At 37.2% G+C, this 15,170-nt stretch overlaps 2 protein-coding genes across 9 annotated transcripts in view; both read left to right on the forward strand.

The window, feature by feature from the left end:
- The window catches only part of LOC146450496 (uncharacterized), a 174,440-nt gene extending 165,051 nt beyond the window's left edge, over window positions 1-9,389 (forward strand). For 2 of the 7 annotated variants that reach the window (XM_085100335.1, XM_085100336.1), the window contains 3 exons: window positions 6,446-6,510; window positions 7,741-7,867; window positions 9,181-9,388. In XM_085100335.1, coding sequence (XP_084956461.1) covers window positions 6,446-6,510; window positions 7,741-7,839 — 164 coding nt within the window. In that variant the 3' untranslated portion in view covers window positions 7,840-7,867; window positions 9,181-9,388. Of the gene's footprint in view, window positions 1-6,445; window positions 6,511-7,740; window positions 7,868-9,180 lie in introns of all 7 variants that reach the window. The other 5 variants (XM_085100333.1, XM_085100334.1, XR_014860295.1 and 2 more) reach the window with 4 other exon arrangements.
- Window positions 9,390-10,690: 1,301 nt separating this feature from the next.
- Window positions 10,691-14,213, forward strand: LOC146450503 (DELTA-actitoxin-Aeq1b-like). 2 transcript variants are annotated; one of them, XM_085100342.1, is made up of 3 exons: window positions 10,691-10,934; window positions 11,126-11,326; window positions 11,662-14,213. In XM_085100342.1, the coding sequence occupies exons 2-3, from the start codon at window positions 11,197-11,199 to the stop codon at window positions 12,042-12,044; spliced, it is 513 nt and encodes a 170-aa protein (XP_084956468.1). In that variant the 5' UTR covers window positions 10,691-10,934; window positions 11,126-11,196; the 3' UTR covers window positions 12,045-14,213. The 2 variants fall into 2 exon arrangements, with proteins under 2 accessions (XP_084956468.1, XP_084956467.1); XM_085100341.1 differs by having other exon boundaries at window positions 10,691-11,326.
- The last annotated feature ends 957 nt before the right edge of the window (window positions 14,214-15,170 follow it).

Below are 15,170 nucleotides of genomic sequence, written 5' to 3' on the forward strand. Positions count from 1 at the left end.
CAGCAACAGAGGTACGGAGAATAACTTGCTTGATAGGTGGGAGAAATTTATTTTAATTATTGTCTACGAAACTACGGCTAGGACAGCAATGAAGTTTGAGATAGCTCAACGAGCATTTCTAGGTATTAAAACCGTTGCAGTTTATCTAAATTTAAAGTATTCATTTCCTATCCTTTTCTTTGCAGCAATTGAGACGTGAAGTTAAGTTTAAGTTTCTTAATACTTCACCTATTTTCATCACCATTATACTCTCCTGGAAAGTTATATGTGAAAACCAGTTTCCCATGATTTCAAACTAAAGTTGCTGTTATTTAGGCCAAATTGCAAAATGGCTTTTCTTTGATAATTTTAATTGGCCATAATGAATTCTGTTACTTGTGGAAACAACACCTTTGTTATCAGTTGAAATTCAATTACCTGTATCAGGCTTCGCATTAACTGAGAATGATACCGAAAACTATACTGAAGTAGGCAGCAACTGAGGCCATGGAAGATTAGGGAAACAAAAAATCTATGTAAGCTAGAATTGAACTTCAATCCGTTCTCAGTATACTATTTGAAGATGGATGCAAGGCTTTAGACTTTAGTCAATTAAAACATTGTGAGCTCTTACTCCACAAGTTGCAAAATGGCAATCCAATCTAGAGTTCGCTGTTAACAAAACACAAACCGGCGTACGATACCTGAAGTTTTACTGAAAGACCCTGAGTTCAGCAAACAGCTGAGGTATTAAATTAAAAGCTGCTGAAGTATATAAAAAAAATTTAATGTAAGTGTCCGAGGCACTAGACGATCAAGATAAAGGCGAACGACCAATACAATGAGACAAGTGAAATATCTAACTAAGTAAACTTGTTTTCGCTTTTCTGGGTGGCGACATTCCGCAAAACGATTAGCAAGGAACAAACGTTTTTTCGCGGCTTCCTGCCTGACATGGGCTGACTCTGTATTTGCATTCATAAAGTGGTACATTTAGTTCTTCCATCACGATTCTCTTGCCCCTTACATGTCGTAAATTGATAAGTCATTTTTCAGGTTTCATAATGTCAACGGGAATGGATGATTTCATTTATCTATGTATTCAGAGTACAGTTCAAAGTGTGTATGTTAGTTTTATGCGGATCACTTAGACAATTTTTTCATTTAATGATGGCTATTTATTTACGAACTAAGAATAGTGCTAAAGAAATGATTGTGTGAAAAAAGGCGGTGTTAATTTATTACTTGAATCAAAAACTTTTTCTAATGTTCTCTCATCAATGCTGCATGAATGATCACTATTTTTTTACTGATACCTTATACACAATCTAACGGATGAAGTACAAAACAACATGAGGTTTGTTTGTCAGTGATCTTCCGCATTAACACCTCTTCTGTCGTTGATGTTCTCATACTACTACTCTTTTTTGAGAGAACGACTCTCTCTAACTCACAACCTTAGCTAAAAAGGGAAGCACTCTTCGAACTAATTTATTGTTTATTTAGTCGTTTTTTCTTTAGAGGTTGTGGTGTACTTTGATTCCTCCCCGCTCGGCGAGTTGAAATATAAACAGCGAGTAAAAATATACAGGGATAGTATGCACTTTTGAACTCATCAAGCGAAGAGAACTCATGATCGTAGTCTCAGTCACAGACTAAGTCAACATTTGAACTCACACAGAGACTACCCTTCTATTTTCCGATCTTAAAGCACTCCTCCTGTAACTCTTCGTGATAGGATTCTTAGCTCCAAGAGAAAACAATTAGTTTATACGATTCCCGATCTTGACTTGTTGGCAAATTTAGCGGCGTTCACTGATTCGAACAGGTCAATGCAACTTACATAGTGATACACGGGAATGGAAAAAAATTGTGTCTTCAAATTATCCGGTGGCTTGTCAGCAAGTAATTCCCGTAGTAAAAGCTCTGTTTTGTAAGACGTTTGCATGATAAAGTGTCTATCTTTAAGAGTTGATTTAATGGTTACAGGTTAAGGTATTTATTGATGATCATTAAACTGACATGGGGAAACTGAGATTGAAAATTAACGTTTATTGTTTTGCATTCAGACCATCAGTACGGTTACTGTGCTTTTCTTTGGAATGAAGGGTATATGCGAAAAACAAACTTAAACCAAAAGCCAGTGCTACTTATAAACATTGTTCACGATAAAAGGTTAGTTTGAGTTTGTGAGAAATGCTGAGGATAAATAAACGAGAGAGCATTGACGTGATTCAATATCGTACACATGGAGTATGTTGGATCTGACATATTTATTTTTACTCTGCTTTTGGAACTCCATATTACGCCGGTCGGGGCCAGTCCTTCTGAATTTAACAGAAGACATTGCGTTTTTACTGATTAATGACATTTTCATCATCTCTATCAGTTGCTTAGCTCACAAACCTAAAGCTTGCAAACTAACCAAGCCATGAACAACACTATAAGCAAAATCTATCAGAGGATTCAATTTATTAACAATCATTTCGATTCATTATCAGCCGTTCAAATCTAGTTTAAATTTATCGAAATTATATGAAAATTCTCCGGTCTTGCTAGAACTACGAATTTATGGTCTGGAAACGCAACTAAATCTTAAACCACGACATTCACAGTCGAAGAAGCTTTACGCTACAAATGACAATCCAAACCTTTGGCCATTTCGACAAGGTCAGCCTGGGAAACGATCATACGGCGCTCCTCGCTGTTATTCTAATGCAAGCTGTCAATGATACTAGACACTACGGCCTTGTATGCGACTGTTTTATAATAATGTTTAAAAGTGGAAAAAAAAAAAAAAGAAAAAAGAAACAAGACCAAGCTAATGGAACTTACAACGAAAGGAACAGTAACACTTTAAAAAATCCCACCCGTTGAGGAGGTAATTGAGAAAAATTGATAAAGATGCACGATTCTTCAACATCCCATGAGGGCGACGAAAACGAAGTCCGAGTTTGCCAGTTCCGTGCCTCTCTTCGACCATCAAAATTTCATCTGAAGTCTTGAACCTGAAGTCTAATGTTCTTACGTCTTGCGTCCTTTCAGCTGATTTAAGTGAACGTTTTCTGTAGCACGTGTTAAGTAAAAATGCTTGATAACAATTTGCCGCGATATCCAAACAATTCTGACTTGAATATTTATTGTGAACGGCAAACAGACCTGAACAAAACGAAAGTATATTGGACTTCTCAGCTCAAAAAAAAGAGTGAAAAGGTTAAGTTAATACATCTTAGCGCGAGATAATTATGAAAAACTGTGCAACCTAATCAAATTTTAAGCTTCTTTTGAGTCACTGATTAAGATGTCTAATGTGGGCTCGCTCATCAAATTTCGAGCCTTTTGGTATAAATCAGCAAAAAATAAAGGCACATAAAATATCGGCTTTAAATTTTTATGACCATCATCCTTGATTATTGTCTTCTTCTTCTTTTTTCTCTACGCTGTAAGTAAAAGGGGAGATTACTTTAATATGTTTTGTTAAATTGCCATTCGTTTTATTGACTGCGGTTTAATTATTACTGACTCTTCAATTTTATTTCGGACTAAAATCCTTTAAAGAGAACATTAATTCTACGATAAGTATATGAAAAGGTTACCTTTACTGTAAAAACTAGTAAATATAATGGTAAGTGTCTGGAGATCGGGGCGGAGCCCCCCCCTATAAAACGGCACTCCTAGTTTTCCACCCAAGCCAAAATATCAGCTAACGAAAATTTAAAACCACACTGGGAACTTTGCTTTGAGACAAATTCCTTGCAAAACTGCGACACTATTATGAAAATGCACTCGTGCCTAAATCTCATCTAATGGAAACTGAATAAAACCACAGGAGGTTTGTTTTCAAAGACGTCCGGTTTTAAGCGAAATTAAGAGAGTATTTTGAAAATGCACTGATGCCTAAATCTCACGGCTTAATGCCTTCAACTGAAATCACAAAAGGTTTGATGATCTAAAAAAAGTTTTTAAAAAGATTGCGGGACTATTATGAAAATGCACTCATGCCAAAATCTTAAATTTTACCTGCCAAAAGCCACAAGAGCTTTGTTTTCAAAGAAGTTCTAATTTAGTTTAAAACATTTCTGATCTTATCTGAGATATTTCTAGCTGTGACTCAGTAGTAAAATATAAGTGCTTAAACAAACATAATACCTCCCAGACAACATTGAATAATAAGCCCTGTGTACAACTGATTTCTCATTGTAGTGTTTATTATTCATAGTTCGCTTGTTATGTTGTGTATCCTGCCGTAAGGCAAATAAAACTGTAGATCAAAATAAAAAGTGAACTTATGCAGAGGAAAGAAATTGGTCATATAAGATACGCACACTTAATATACACCATGATTTTCCGGTTTTTTAAATTATTTGTCAGCTAAATTCGCGCCGCAGTTTTGGAGTCAGTTGCAAGGCTTACTTGGTAAGCTTCATAGGCGCGCTGCCTGTACTTCGGTGTCGCGCCTAAAAAGCTGCATACGCTAGTTAGCTGGTCTTGTTTTCAAGTACCACGGGTCGGTAATTGTAACGTGTCCTAGCTTTCAAACCTCTTTGCGGTATGGCACTGCGCTATCTTTTTTACGCTCAAATATGGACACCAAATATGCACACCAAATTGTTAGGTAAGACTACTTTGTTTAATTTATACTGAGCTAGCCGTAGCTGATCGTAAACCAATGAAACTAAGAACGACTTTGTCAGTTTTGTGACTCTCTTCGATCATCAAAATTTCGTCTGAAGTCCTTTGAACTTCAAGTCTAACGTTCAGAAAGAAAACCCAGCTTCCTCTGACGTCCTTTCAACTAATTTAAGTGAGCGTTTCTTGTAGATCGTGTTAAGTATCCAGTGTAGACGGCTTTGCGTGACAACAATTTGCCGCGATATCCAAACAACTCCGACTGAAATATCATTATTTAATGTGAACGGAATATAGAAACAAAATTGAGAAAGGATACTGAACTTCTGAGCTCATACCTGAAAAGAGTGAAAAGGTTATGTTAAGAATGAGGACGTCTTAGGGCGAGATGATCATGCACAGCTAAGCTATGGTAGACTGCTGCACAATCCGAATGTTTAGCTACTTTTATTTGGCTAACATGTCTAATGTCGGCTCGCTCATTAAAATTTCGAACCTTCCCGCTTCAAATTTCATCCTTCTTTAATTCAAGGGTACTTTCAACTTTTGAGGTGTTTCTCACGAAAAATTGAAGTCGGACGCTAGTTAGTTGTGAGACTGAAAACCATAACAAACTATATATCAATAGAAAGCTTAATAAGCGTGGTTTTTGATAAGGTATATAACTTTTGCGAAACTTTCGTTATAAAGCGTCAGGAGCCGAGGACCTCAGGAGGACCTCTAAAACGGCCAAGATTTTTCGATATTTTATTTGGCTGCCAAGGCATCTGGGCTCAAATTTAACCGGTGGTCAGAAATATGTGAGACGTGTTGCGTTAATGGTTGTCACACTAAACGGTTACTAATATCAAACTGATTCCCTGGAACAGTTTTTTTCGGCATTATCTCTAAAATATTGTGGTCCAATTCGTTCAAAGTCGTTGTGGCATTATAAATAAGCCTTATAAAACTGTGAGCTTGTGAGAGATATCCCGTGGTCTCAATTACAATGGAAAGCAGTTTCCCAGGAAGGGTATGTTTTTTTATTCACGTTCGGTTTTCGAAATGTAGCGCAAAACTGGGGAAGCCGCCCAAGATAAAGGCAAAACCTGGGGCAAAAACGTCAAGGTGAGCAACTGTAATCACGATTTAGAAACCGATCAAAACTATATATATAAGAAAAAAAAAACACCGAGTTAAATTCATGTTTGACTTTAATTTTGAAAGCCAAATTCTGCAGCATACCTCTTCCATAATTGTCCGCGTGATTTTTGTCATATCCAATCACACTTTGGAAAATAAAACGCATTAATTCTTTACCTAATTCCGCATAACAAAGGTGTAAAGTGTTTTGTTTTGATGTTAGACAAAATTGCTTCATTTGGCCGCACCTTCCACAGTCAGCTGATTAAAAGAATTTTCTTTTATCCAAAAATAAACGTCTCAAAACATTGAAATAGAAATACCGCTGTTCGAGAAGCGTTGGCGGGGCTTCTTAAACAAAGAAGGTTATCTGACTTTGTCTGACCTCATTTTTTTGAGTTTTTAATATACAATGGGCCACTCAAGATCGTAATGTGCAATAACGCGTTGCCTGTTCACGTAATGGAGCTTATGAGTTATTTAATTAACTGAGGAAGTCGTTGCCATACTTTGTTCAATGTCGCAATTAGTATGTTTGGATATTTTTAGGCAAGTCCCACCCACAAAGTGAAAAATGTGAGAGATAATTAAGATATGTCAGATAGCTGCAGTTCTAATTAATTTTGTGACCATTGACGACCACATTAATTGTGTGGGTGGCTGTATTGTCTTCAAAGCAATAAAAAGGACACAACCAGATAGATCTTTATTTCAGTTCTAGGCCTGGCTGGGAAGTTCCGGATCCAACTGAAGTTTCAACAACCTCACAACATCCTCAAGGTAAAGTTTTTACTTATCTGAGTATAGATTTGTCAGTTTGTAAACGAAACTCACTGGACTACTAGGCTACTAAGTAGCTAAGAGGATTTTCATTCGACTAGCATTTTTGTTAGTTTTTTCATCCTCTCTTGTTTCAGGCTAATCCTTTTTTTACAGAGAACGGGGTACTTAGCAATTTAGCGGGCACACTAGCGGAAGCGCGAGACACAGTTTGATGCAGTTCATCATTTTTAAAATCCAGATTTTTCTTCTGCAGGAAAAATGTATCTGTTATTTTGTTTCGTTCAGTTTCTACCCATTGTTTTCGTCAGTTTCCAATATTCCGGTGCTTAATAATAGACTAACGTATAGATTGATAATGATCGGATAACGTGTTTAAAGATATCTTGGGCATACTGCCATCTAGCACAGAACTGTTTTGTTCAAAAATGGGATTTTTCTTTTCCTCTTCTTATTTAACGAAAACAGAGACTTTTGATGTTTAGAACGTTTACCAGTGTTTTCCTCCTTTTTTTTTTTTTTTACTTTTTTGACCTGTTAAATTACATTAAATCGTACAGTGGGTATCTTGATATTTCCCTCTTTGTAAGATTTAGTCTTCCCAGTTGTTAGAGAAGTACCCACAAGAAACCTACGTATGATAGATATTGAAAACCTAACGACTGCAGAAAATCAAACCCTTCTTCTATTCAGTCCCCAGATTTCGATTTTTACTTTCTTATCGTTCGTGGATAACGTAGGTCTTTTGGCTAGACTCTTATCTTTCTTTTTTTTTTTTCTCATTCATTCATTAATTCCTTCGTTCATTTATTCGTTAATCTCATTCAAAATTTATTCAAATCACTCACTCACTCATCCATCCATCCATCCATCCATCCATCCATCCATCCATCCATCCATCCATCCATTCATTCATTCATTCATTCATTCATTCATTCATTCATTCATTCATTCATTCATTCATTCATTCATTCATTCATTCATTCATCATTCATCCATCCATCCATCCATCCATCCATCCATCCATCCATCCATCCATCCATCCATCCATCCATTCATTCATTCATTCATTCATTCATTCATTCATTCATTCATTCATTCATTCATTCATTCATTCATTCATTCATTCATTCATTCATTCATTTATTCAAACGCGGTCCATTAGGAATGAGCGGTTTAACTTGATGGAGGCTACTTTCTAAAGCGAATGCTTTCTTGATTCTGCTGTAGATACAAAATGGAGCAGATGAACCTGATCATCTCGACTGTGTTAATCATTTTGGGGACATTCAACATTGCGACATTGGCATCTCCAATGAAACATCATGATTATCCTGAATTTAATTCAGAAAGAAAGGTAAGAACATATTATGATGCTCTTTTTGTTAACCTGCCGACATATCAGTATTTTCATTTCTCGTCAGTTTCTGGTCTATACCACATGGATGGCAAAAATAGAATACTGAAAGCCGGGTTGGTTGAGTCAGGTTGTATTTTTTCTTTACTTTCTGTCTCGAAAGCATCTCTCTCTCCTACTTCAGATACAGGATAAAAAAAAAAAACTCGCTATTGAGAGGCTTCTGCACATGGTGCCAGCGTTTTTGGAAGCAAACACACTAACGCAAACATTATTCGAGCGTTTTAGTGATATTTTTCCTGAAAAATAAGAGAGAATGTAGGCTGAATCTCAGGCGGAGATCGCTGGCTGCAAGTGTGGCTTTTAGACTGAATAAGAAAAAGAATTCTGTGCAATACATTGTTTGTCTAATTAGTGCCATTTGTCTTGAGAAAAGACGGATATATTAAACACATTATGTAAAGCTTGACAACAAGCCTGGCTGAGAAGGCGGTAAACGAATCTCATGTTATAATTTGAGTCCTCGTTCGAGTCTCGTTTAAGTGGCTGCTGCATACGGGTCTTCGTTTCAAAAACAGATTTCAAACTTTTAAGGATGCTAGTAGTCAGGATTCCACACAAATAACCTGAAAAACGTGAATGATGTGTTATTCTAGAAAGTGACACAGGCATACTGGGAAAAAAGAAATCCGAGTGCTCCTATCAGGAGTCGAACCTAAGACCTTCCGATTACTAGTTCGGATGCTTTACCACTGAGCTACAGGAGACTCGTGGGAGCTAAGGCCATTAAACTAGGTTAATGGCCTTAGGTTCGACTCCTAATAGGAGCTCGCGGATTTTCTTTTCCGAGTATGCCTGTGTCACTTTCTAGAATAACACATGTATCATTCTCATTCATTCACCAGGCTGGAAATATACCATCACATTTATTTTATATGCCACACGTTCGACATTCAACATTCAAATCCTAGCAGTATGCAGGATATATGTCCCTTGAACCTAGTTTAATGGCCTTCGCTCCCACGAGTCTCCTGTAGCTCAGTGGCAGAGCATCTGAACTAGTAATTGGAAGGTCTTAGGTTCGACTCGACCTGATCGGAGCACTCGGATTTGTTTTTTTCGAGTATACCTGTGTCACTTTCTAGGATAACACACACATCGTTCTCATTCATTCACCAGGCTGGAAATATACCATCACATTTATTTCATAAACCTGAAAAACGTTCTTTAATTCTGTGGGATGCAAGAGTTCCACTTTGAAAAACTCTTGTTTCAGAAAACTGGCACTGACATACTTCTTTTCGTACATTCAGGAATACAAAGACTTGTCCCGGCTTTCTATCCAGCGTAACCAAGATGGCCCAAACCTAGTCCCACAACGGAAGATGATCGAAGACTCTCATGAGTTAACCGGTGACTGAAATAAAATGGAAAAGTAACTGGGGAAATTTACATTCCAATTGTATCAATTTATTTTGCAGTTGTCTATAAAAGCACTGCAAATTATTAGAATACATGCAATCAATATTAATCCTCACTCACTGTTTAGGGGATACATAACAATATAACTGAGCTGGAATCAGTGTCTGCAAGCAATTCACCTCCCCCAATCACCCGTCGACATGTTTACCCTGTCTAGCTCGGTTCTCGGTCCCCGAAATCGGATGCTTAACGCTGAAGTGATCTCCAAATTGACCCGAAATGACCGCCATTTTTTTTCCACCCTAACTCCAAAATGATACCCAGGTAAACAGACGCTTGCGAATTGACCCAAAAATAAAGTTAACAACATTTTCGCGTATATATTAATAAATTTGTGTTACGAATATTAACAATCTTCACTCACTCGCTTTTCATTTTTCAAGCCGTATAGAAGAAACCACTGTTTTAATTTGTAACAAGTATAATTTTTTAGAAACAGCTCGAACAGACGTATTTGCGGCTGTCGCTTCTCTCCGCCGTTATTTTTCCGAGGCGGAGAGAAGCGACAGCCGGAAATACGTCTGCCTTCGTAGTCTACTTGACTGACGTGCAACTGGTAATACGTATCAAAGAAAAAAATACCAAAACACCACAATTATCGTTTTGAACCCTTAGCTTACAGAAGATTGACAAATGTGTCTTGTTATCTTGAAATAAAACATTACATGCACAATGAATGTCGATAAAAAACATTCTCGACGCCTGACAATTTCCTATAATGATCAGACGTAAACCAGGAAAATCGAATAAAATGTAACTCGATCCGGTACGTGCCACCTGGTATCTTTGTAAGGATTTTTCAAGAAAAGACAAAATTGGAACGAGTTTATGGAGTAAATAACGTCCAAAATCAACAATTTGAAAGAAAACGCTAAAAAAGGAGGATGATATGGTTGTGTCCTAAATTCGATTGGAAGATTTTGTTGAACAACATAATTTAAAGCCAGTTACGGTTTTAAATAGATTTTAACTTGAAAAATTCCAGCACATTTGGCAGCTTCATGGTCCACCTAATTGCAGTAAAAATTAAAACTACGGTTTCCTGCAAACGATACCGTCCCTTTCAATTTAAACTGGCTTGGAAATCGATTTTGATAAAGTCTACCTTCTCCCAGCGATCGAATAAAATTGTCAGTTTGTTGGTTATGTGGCCTTGAAATCCCGTGTTACGTAATAATTTCATTGGTTTTTCTTTGATCAACTTTATCCGCCTCGTTTAAAGGTTGTGGGTTCTGTGTTCTCCATTTTTGTAACCACTGTAAGCTGAAGGCTGGTAAATTTTGTACTTATTGTACAAATGAAGTGAAAGTTGCAAAAGTGTTTCACCTGTTCGGTTCTATTTCAGTTGTTTCACTTCATGTACGAGATGACTGAAGAAAGCAATGGGTGATGTGAAGAGTAAAAAAGTATATTAAGAGTACAGTGTCTAAAATGCCTACCAGTCATGAAACGCGGCGTTGTGCAACTGAATTATCAAGGAAAGAACTCTTTTCAATTTCGCAATGAAGCATGCCATTCCCTTCCGAAAATTACTTGGGGATCATTTCGGGGGCTGTACAGTTCACGCATTCACTGACTAATTAAGGTATGTGTGAAACAGCTCAACTCAGTTCAATGATATATGAAAAATACACGTGAATTCACAGCGAGGAACCTAAAACTAAGGAAAAATAAAATAGGACACAATAATTTTGTAAAGGTGCTTGATTTATTCAAATCTCTAAAATGATAACTGGTTCACTTCCGTTTAATTAACTAAATAATATTTCATTTCAGCAAGAAGTTCCCCGCAGGTTTACGATTTTGGGAAGCTTCTCCGTGAGAAACTGGATGAAGAGTTGGAGGGCATGGACGTGGGTGTACTTCCCAAAATCGCCATTGGCATTGAAAACGAAAGTGGCCTGGCTTGGACAAATGGCTTCCTTGAAACCGTGTCTGGGGTTACAGCTTCGTCCCCGCCTCATTCGGTACCGACAGGTAAAAAATGAACAATAAAATACCACGTCAAATTGTTGCCAGATAAATTGTGGTGATGTTCTGGTGAAATGATAAAATTGTACTGGATGTTCAAAGTCAGAGGCGGCACTTTGTGCCCCTCTCCCTACTCTAGGCTAAATAGTGGCTAAGACAGTTGCGGTTATTTCAAGGAGAACACGAAAACAATACTACGGATACTTGTCAATAGATGCTGCTATGCAACGTCGTTGTACGCGAACTAATTGTTCCTTTCTTGGATGAGAAAAAACCCTAGATATATAATCTTTGCATATTTTCGTGAAAAATAAAGTTTTATTTTTTTATTTTTAAATCAGGACAGGCTTTTATTTTCAAGTACTATTCAAAGAAGCATGAAGAAAAGGCTGCAAACGTAAGTTCCGAAGATGGTGTAGCTGCAGTCTTTTCGTACACTCTCAAAACTGGAAATGTCCTTTCTTTGCTTGGTATCGCGTCAAAAGTTCCTGTCAATGGGCCAAAAAAGTGGTCTGTTAAGATTTTCAAGGAAGAAAAATTCGAAGCAGCCAATGATGCAATGTACGATGAATTGATGGCAGACGCCAAACAAGGAGACGGCAAATGGCACGAAGAAGATCTTGCCAAGTTAGCAGATGATAAAACAGTTCTTCATGTGAGGGGTAAAATGGATAACAAGGATCGGAGTGTCTTGTACATTAGCATCACTAAAAATGTACTCTGAGTACTGTATGTTTAGGCTTACAGTCGGTTATGCCTTTCGACTACGTAAACGTTGTTTTTAGGAGTGAGCATGTTTCTGTTTTTGTTGTTGTTGTTGTTGTTGTTTTTTATTATTTTCATCGGTCGGATTCATAACTCTTACCTGTCGGAACTCGTACTTATTTGAATACCACACTAGTGGCGTGAAACACCCAACCTCTTTCCTAGTTCGTGTCCTTGGAAACCATTTGCTCGACGTCTGACCCGACCGTGTCCTCTCTCTTCCCCCCTCTGGAAAGAAACTGCTACAGCCGTAGTCACGAAGGCATCTGAAGCCATAAGAGCCCCTCAAGATATATCTTACGAGATCGCCGGTATTTACAAAGACTTCTTGTCGCAAAGGCTTTTCATTTCTTCTCCTAAATTTAGGATGCCCTACATTTTAAATTTATTTGGTATAGACAAAAACCTCCTGTCTTGAGGTACGTCTTGATTTTAATCTTAAACTCAGGAGGTCAAACGTGACGTCCTTACATACACAGATACACTAATTCATGCTGCAAATGGAGGTGAAATTTTTCCACAGCTGCTTTCGAGGTAAGACTGTCGTAAATAACCGAAGGAAATCGAGTCTGTCGTTCTAAGATTAGGAGAAAAAGCAAGACGCGCCCTAAGATAGGTGGTTTTCACAATACGTATTTGATACATATCTTAAAAGGCTTATTGCGCGAGAAAGGAGACGACATGCCTTAAAGATAGGGAGTCTTTGTGAATATCAGCCGGAGCTCGTAAGATGTATCTTAAAAGGGGCTTTTTGGGGTTATTATTTTAGGGAAGAGGGGAGAGGACCCTACAAACGTAGTTTCTTGTCGAGCTGATTGACAAGGTCGGGTTCGCTCGGTAGCTCAATAAGACTGGGAACGAGTCTAGTTAAATAGCCAATAATAGTTAGCTGTTCGTCTGCATAGATATCGGCCTCCTTTTTTCGCTGTTTCTTGTGATAGGGAATTCCTTGCTCATTTCAAGAATCAGAAAAGCCGTCATTATGTCCGGTGGTGACACGTTTTATGGTGTACGAAAAACCTACATTTATGCTTTTTTAGTTTAGATTTACACTTCAGATGAGCAATTGTCAGGTCTCTTCCGTAACTTGACCTAAACTGACCATTGTTAAAAGTTGCATGCTGAAGCTGACTGAACGTTCTCTAAGGAGTTAAGGAAGTTTCCCAATAAGAGTTAGCTGTACTGATGTTCGTCTGCAGATATATAGTACCACCTCCTTGAGCTGTTTCTTGTGATAGGGGATTCCTTGGTTGTGATCGCCAGGAATTCCTTGCTCATCCCAAGAATCAGAAAAGCGGTCATTATGTCCGGTGGTGACACGTTTTATGGTTTACGCAAAACCTACATTTATGCTTTTTTTTTATTCTAGATTAACGCTTCAGACGAGCGATCGTCAGGTCTTTTTCTTAACTTAAACTAAAAGACTATCGTTTTACAGCTTAAAATTGCAAGCTGAAACAACTGAACGTTCCTTAAAGTGAAGATATTTTGCACAATGATCGCTCGTGTGGGGTTTAGTTTTAAAACGCGAACAGTTTTACATGTTTCAATATAGGATTGGATAATCAGCTTTGTAGGTGAACAATTGCATGAATTGAGTTTGCTGATACGTAACAACTTTCTGTACCCAGTAAGTTAAAAATGCAGTGATACCATTCTAATTGTCGAGTCAGTGTCGTAACAGCTCTATACTAAGTAATGTTTTTAATTTCTCCACTGGCTCAGTCTATAGTAGTACACAGCCCTGAATAAATGATCTGAAATGAAAGGACCTTTGAACATTGGCAGAAAGCTATTTTGTAACAGCAACCCAATTCATGTAATTGCTCACCTACAAAGCTAACTATTCAACGAATAGTAAACATTGAGGGATATTAGTTGGTTTAGGTTTAGCTGGGGTAAAACATGACTTCCTTGTAGAGATTAAATTGGTGTTGCACTTTGCTTTCTTTGAACGTGAGGCTTTCTTTGTAATTTTGTCTTGAAAAAACGTACAGGCTATAACATAGAGAGAGTTAATACTTGTTATGTTTAATCAGGACTGCCTAAAGTGTGACTACAATTTATCTGTGTACTTATTGTACGTACATTGGGGTTGACATTTAATAAACTCTTTTGTGGAAATGAACTGTTGTCAGCTTTGCAAGGATATCTAGTGGTGCATTCTGGGATTTGGGTAGCTCCTCTTAAGATGCCGATAATAATAACAATCTTTTAAAAGGTTTACATAGAGGTCCTATTACTAGATGTATATTATATGATGCAATTAAAATATAAAAAATTCAAGCTAAAATCGATATATATGATACAATTAAAATATAAAAAATTTAAGCTAAAATCGAGATATAAAAATAATCACAACATAGACACTGCAAGGATTAAAAACAAATACTTAATTATAAAAAGCAGAAAAAAGACACTTCTTAAAAATTGGAAAACTTGATGAGTTTCTTACAGTTCTCTCTAACTCATTAAAGTCTTTGAAACAGTGGTACCGCGAACGATGTTTTCCCCAATTATATTTGATTTTGGGGTGCTTGATAGTATCGTTATTGCGCGTATTGTAGGAGTGCATATCACTCTATCTTACAATGTCCAAAGAATGATTAAGTTGGCCATTAATGCACTTGTATGCATATATACATCGATGACATTTCCTACGTTCTTCAAGATTCAGCCATCTCAAGACTGTTAATGCATCAGTGGATGAGGAGGGAGGTGATCTATCTAATATCAACTTAGCTGCTTTGTTTTGCAGAATTTGCAATTCCTTCATAAGTGAGACATTGTCCTTGTCACCCCAGACTAAATCAGCATAATCAAAAATAGGTAGCACTAAGCTATTATAAAAAAGTAACCGGGCATTATAAGGTAAATAATACGTAATCCTACGTAAAAGACCAAGGTTCTTATTAACCTTACATGAAATATACTCGTTGAAGTTGAAGACAACATAACTCCCAAATATTTAAAACTAGATTGACTCACTCACTCAAAAATTAGTAAGGTAGACTGAAAGAATCTTTCACAAAACGGTTTTTAGGAGTTAAACTTCATCCTTGTTTACTGTGATCGTTCACCAAAA

The sequence above is a fragment of the Pavona decussata genome, unplaced genomic scaffold, assembly GCF_977016875.1.
Source record: "Pavona decussata unplaced genomic scaffold, jaPavDecu1.1 SCAFFOLD_455, whole genome shotgun sequence".
Lineage (NCBI taxonomy): Eukaryota > Metazoa > Cnidaria > Anthozoa > Scleractinia > Agariciidae > Pavona > Pavona decussata.

Excerpts from the sequence above, each read along its gene's own strand:
- LOC146450503 (XM_085100341.1), top strand. The coding sequence starts at position 11,197 with ATGGACGTGGGTGTACTTCCCAAAATCGCCATTGGCATTGAAAACGAA. Across the intron at positions 11,327-11,661 it reads GCCTCATTCGGTACCGACAG|GACAGGCTTTTATTTTCAAG; the intron begins GTAAAAAATGAA and ends TTTTTAAATCAG.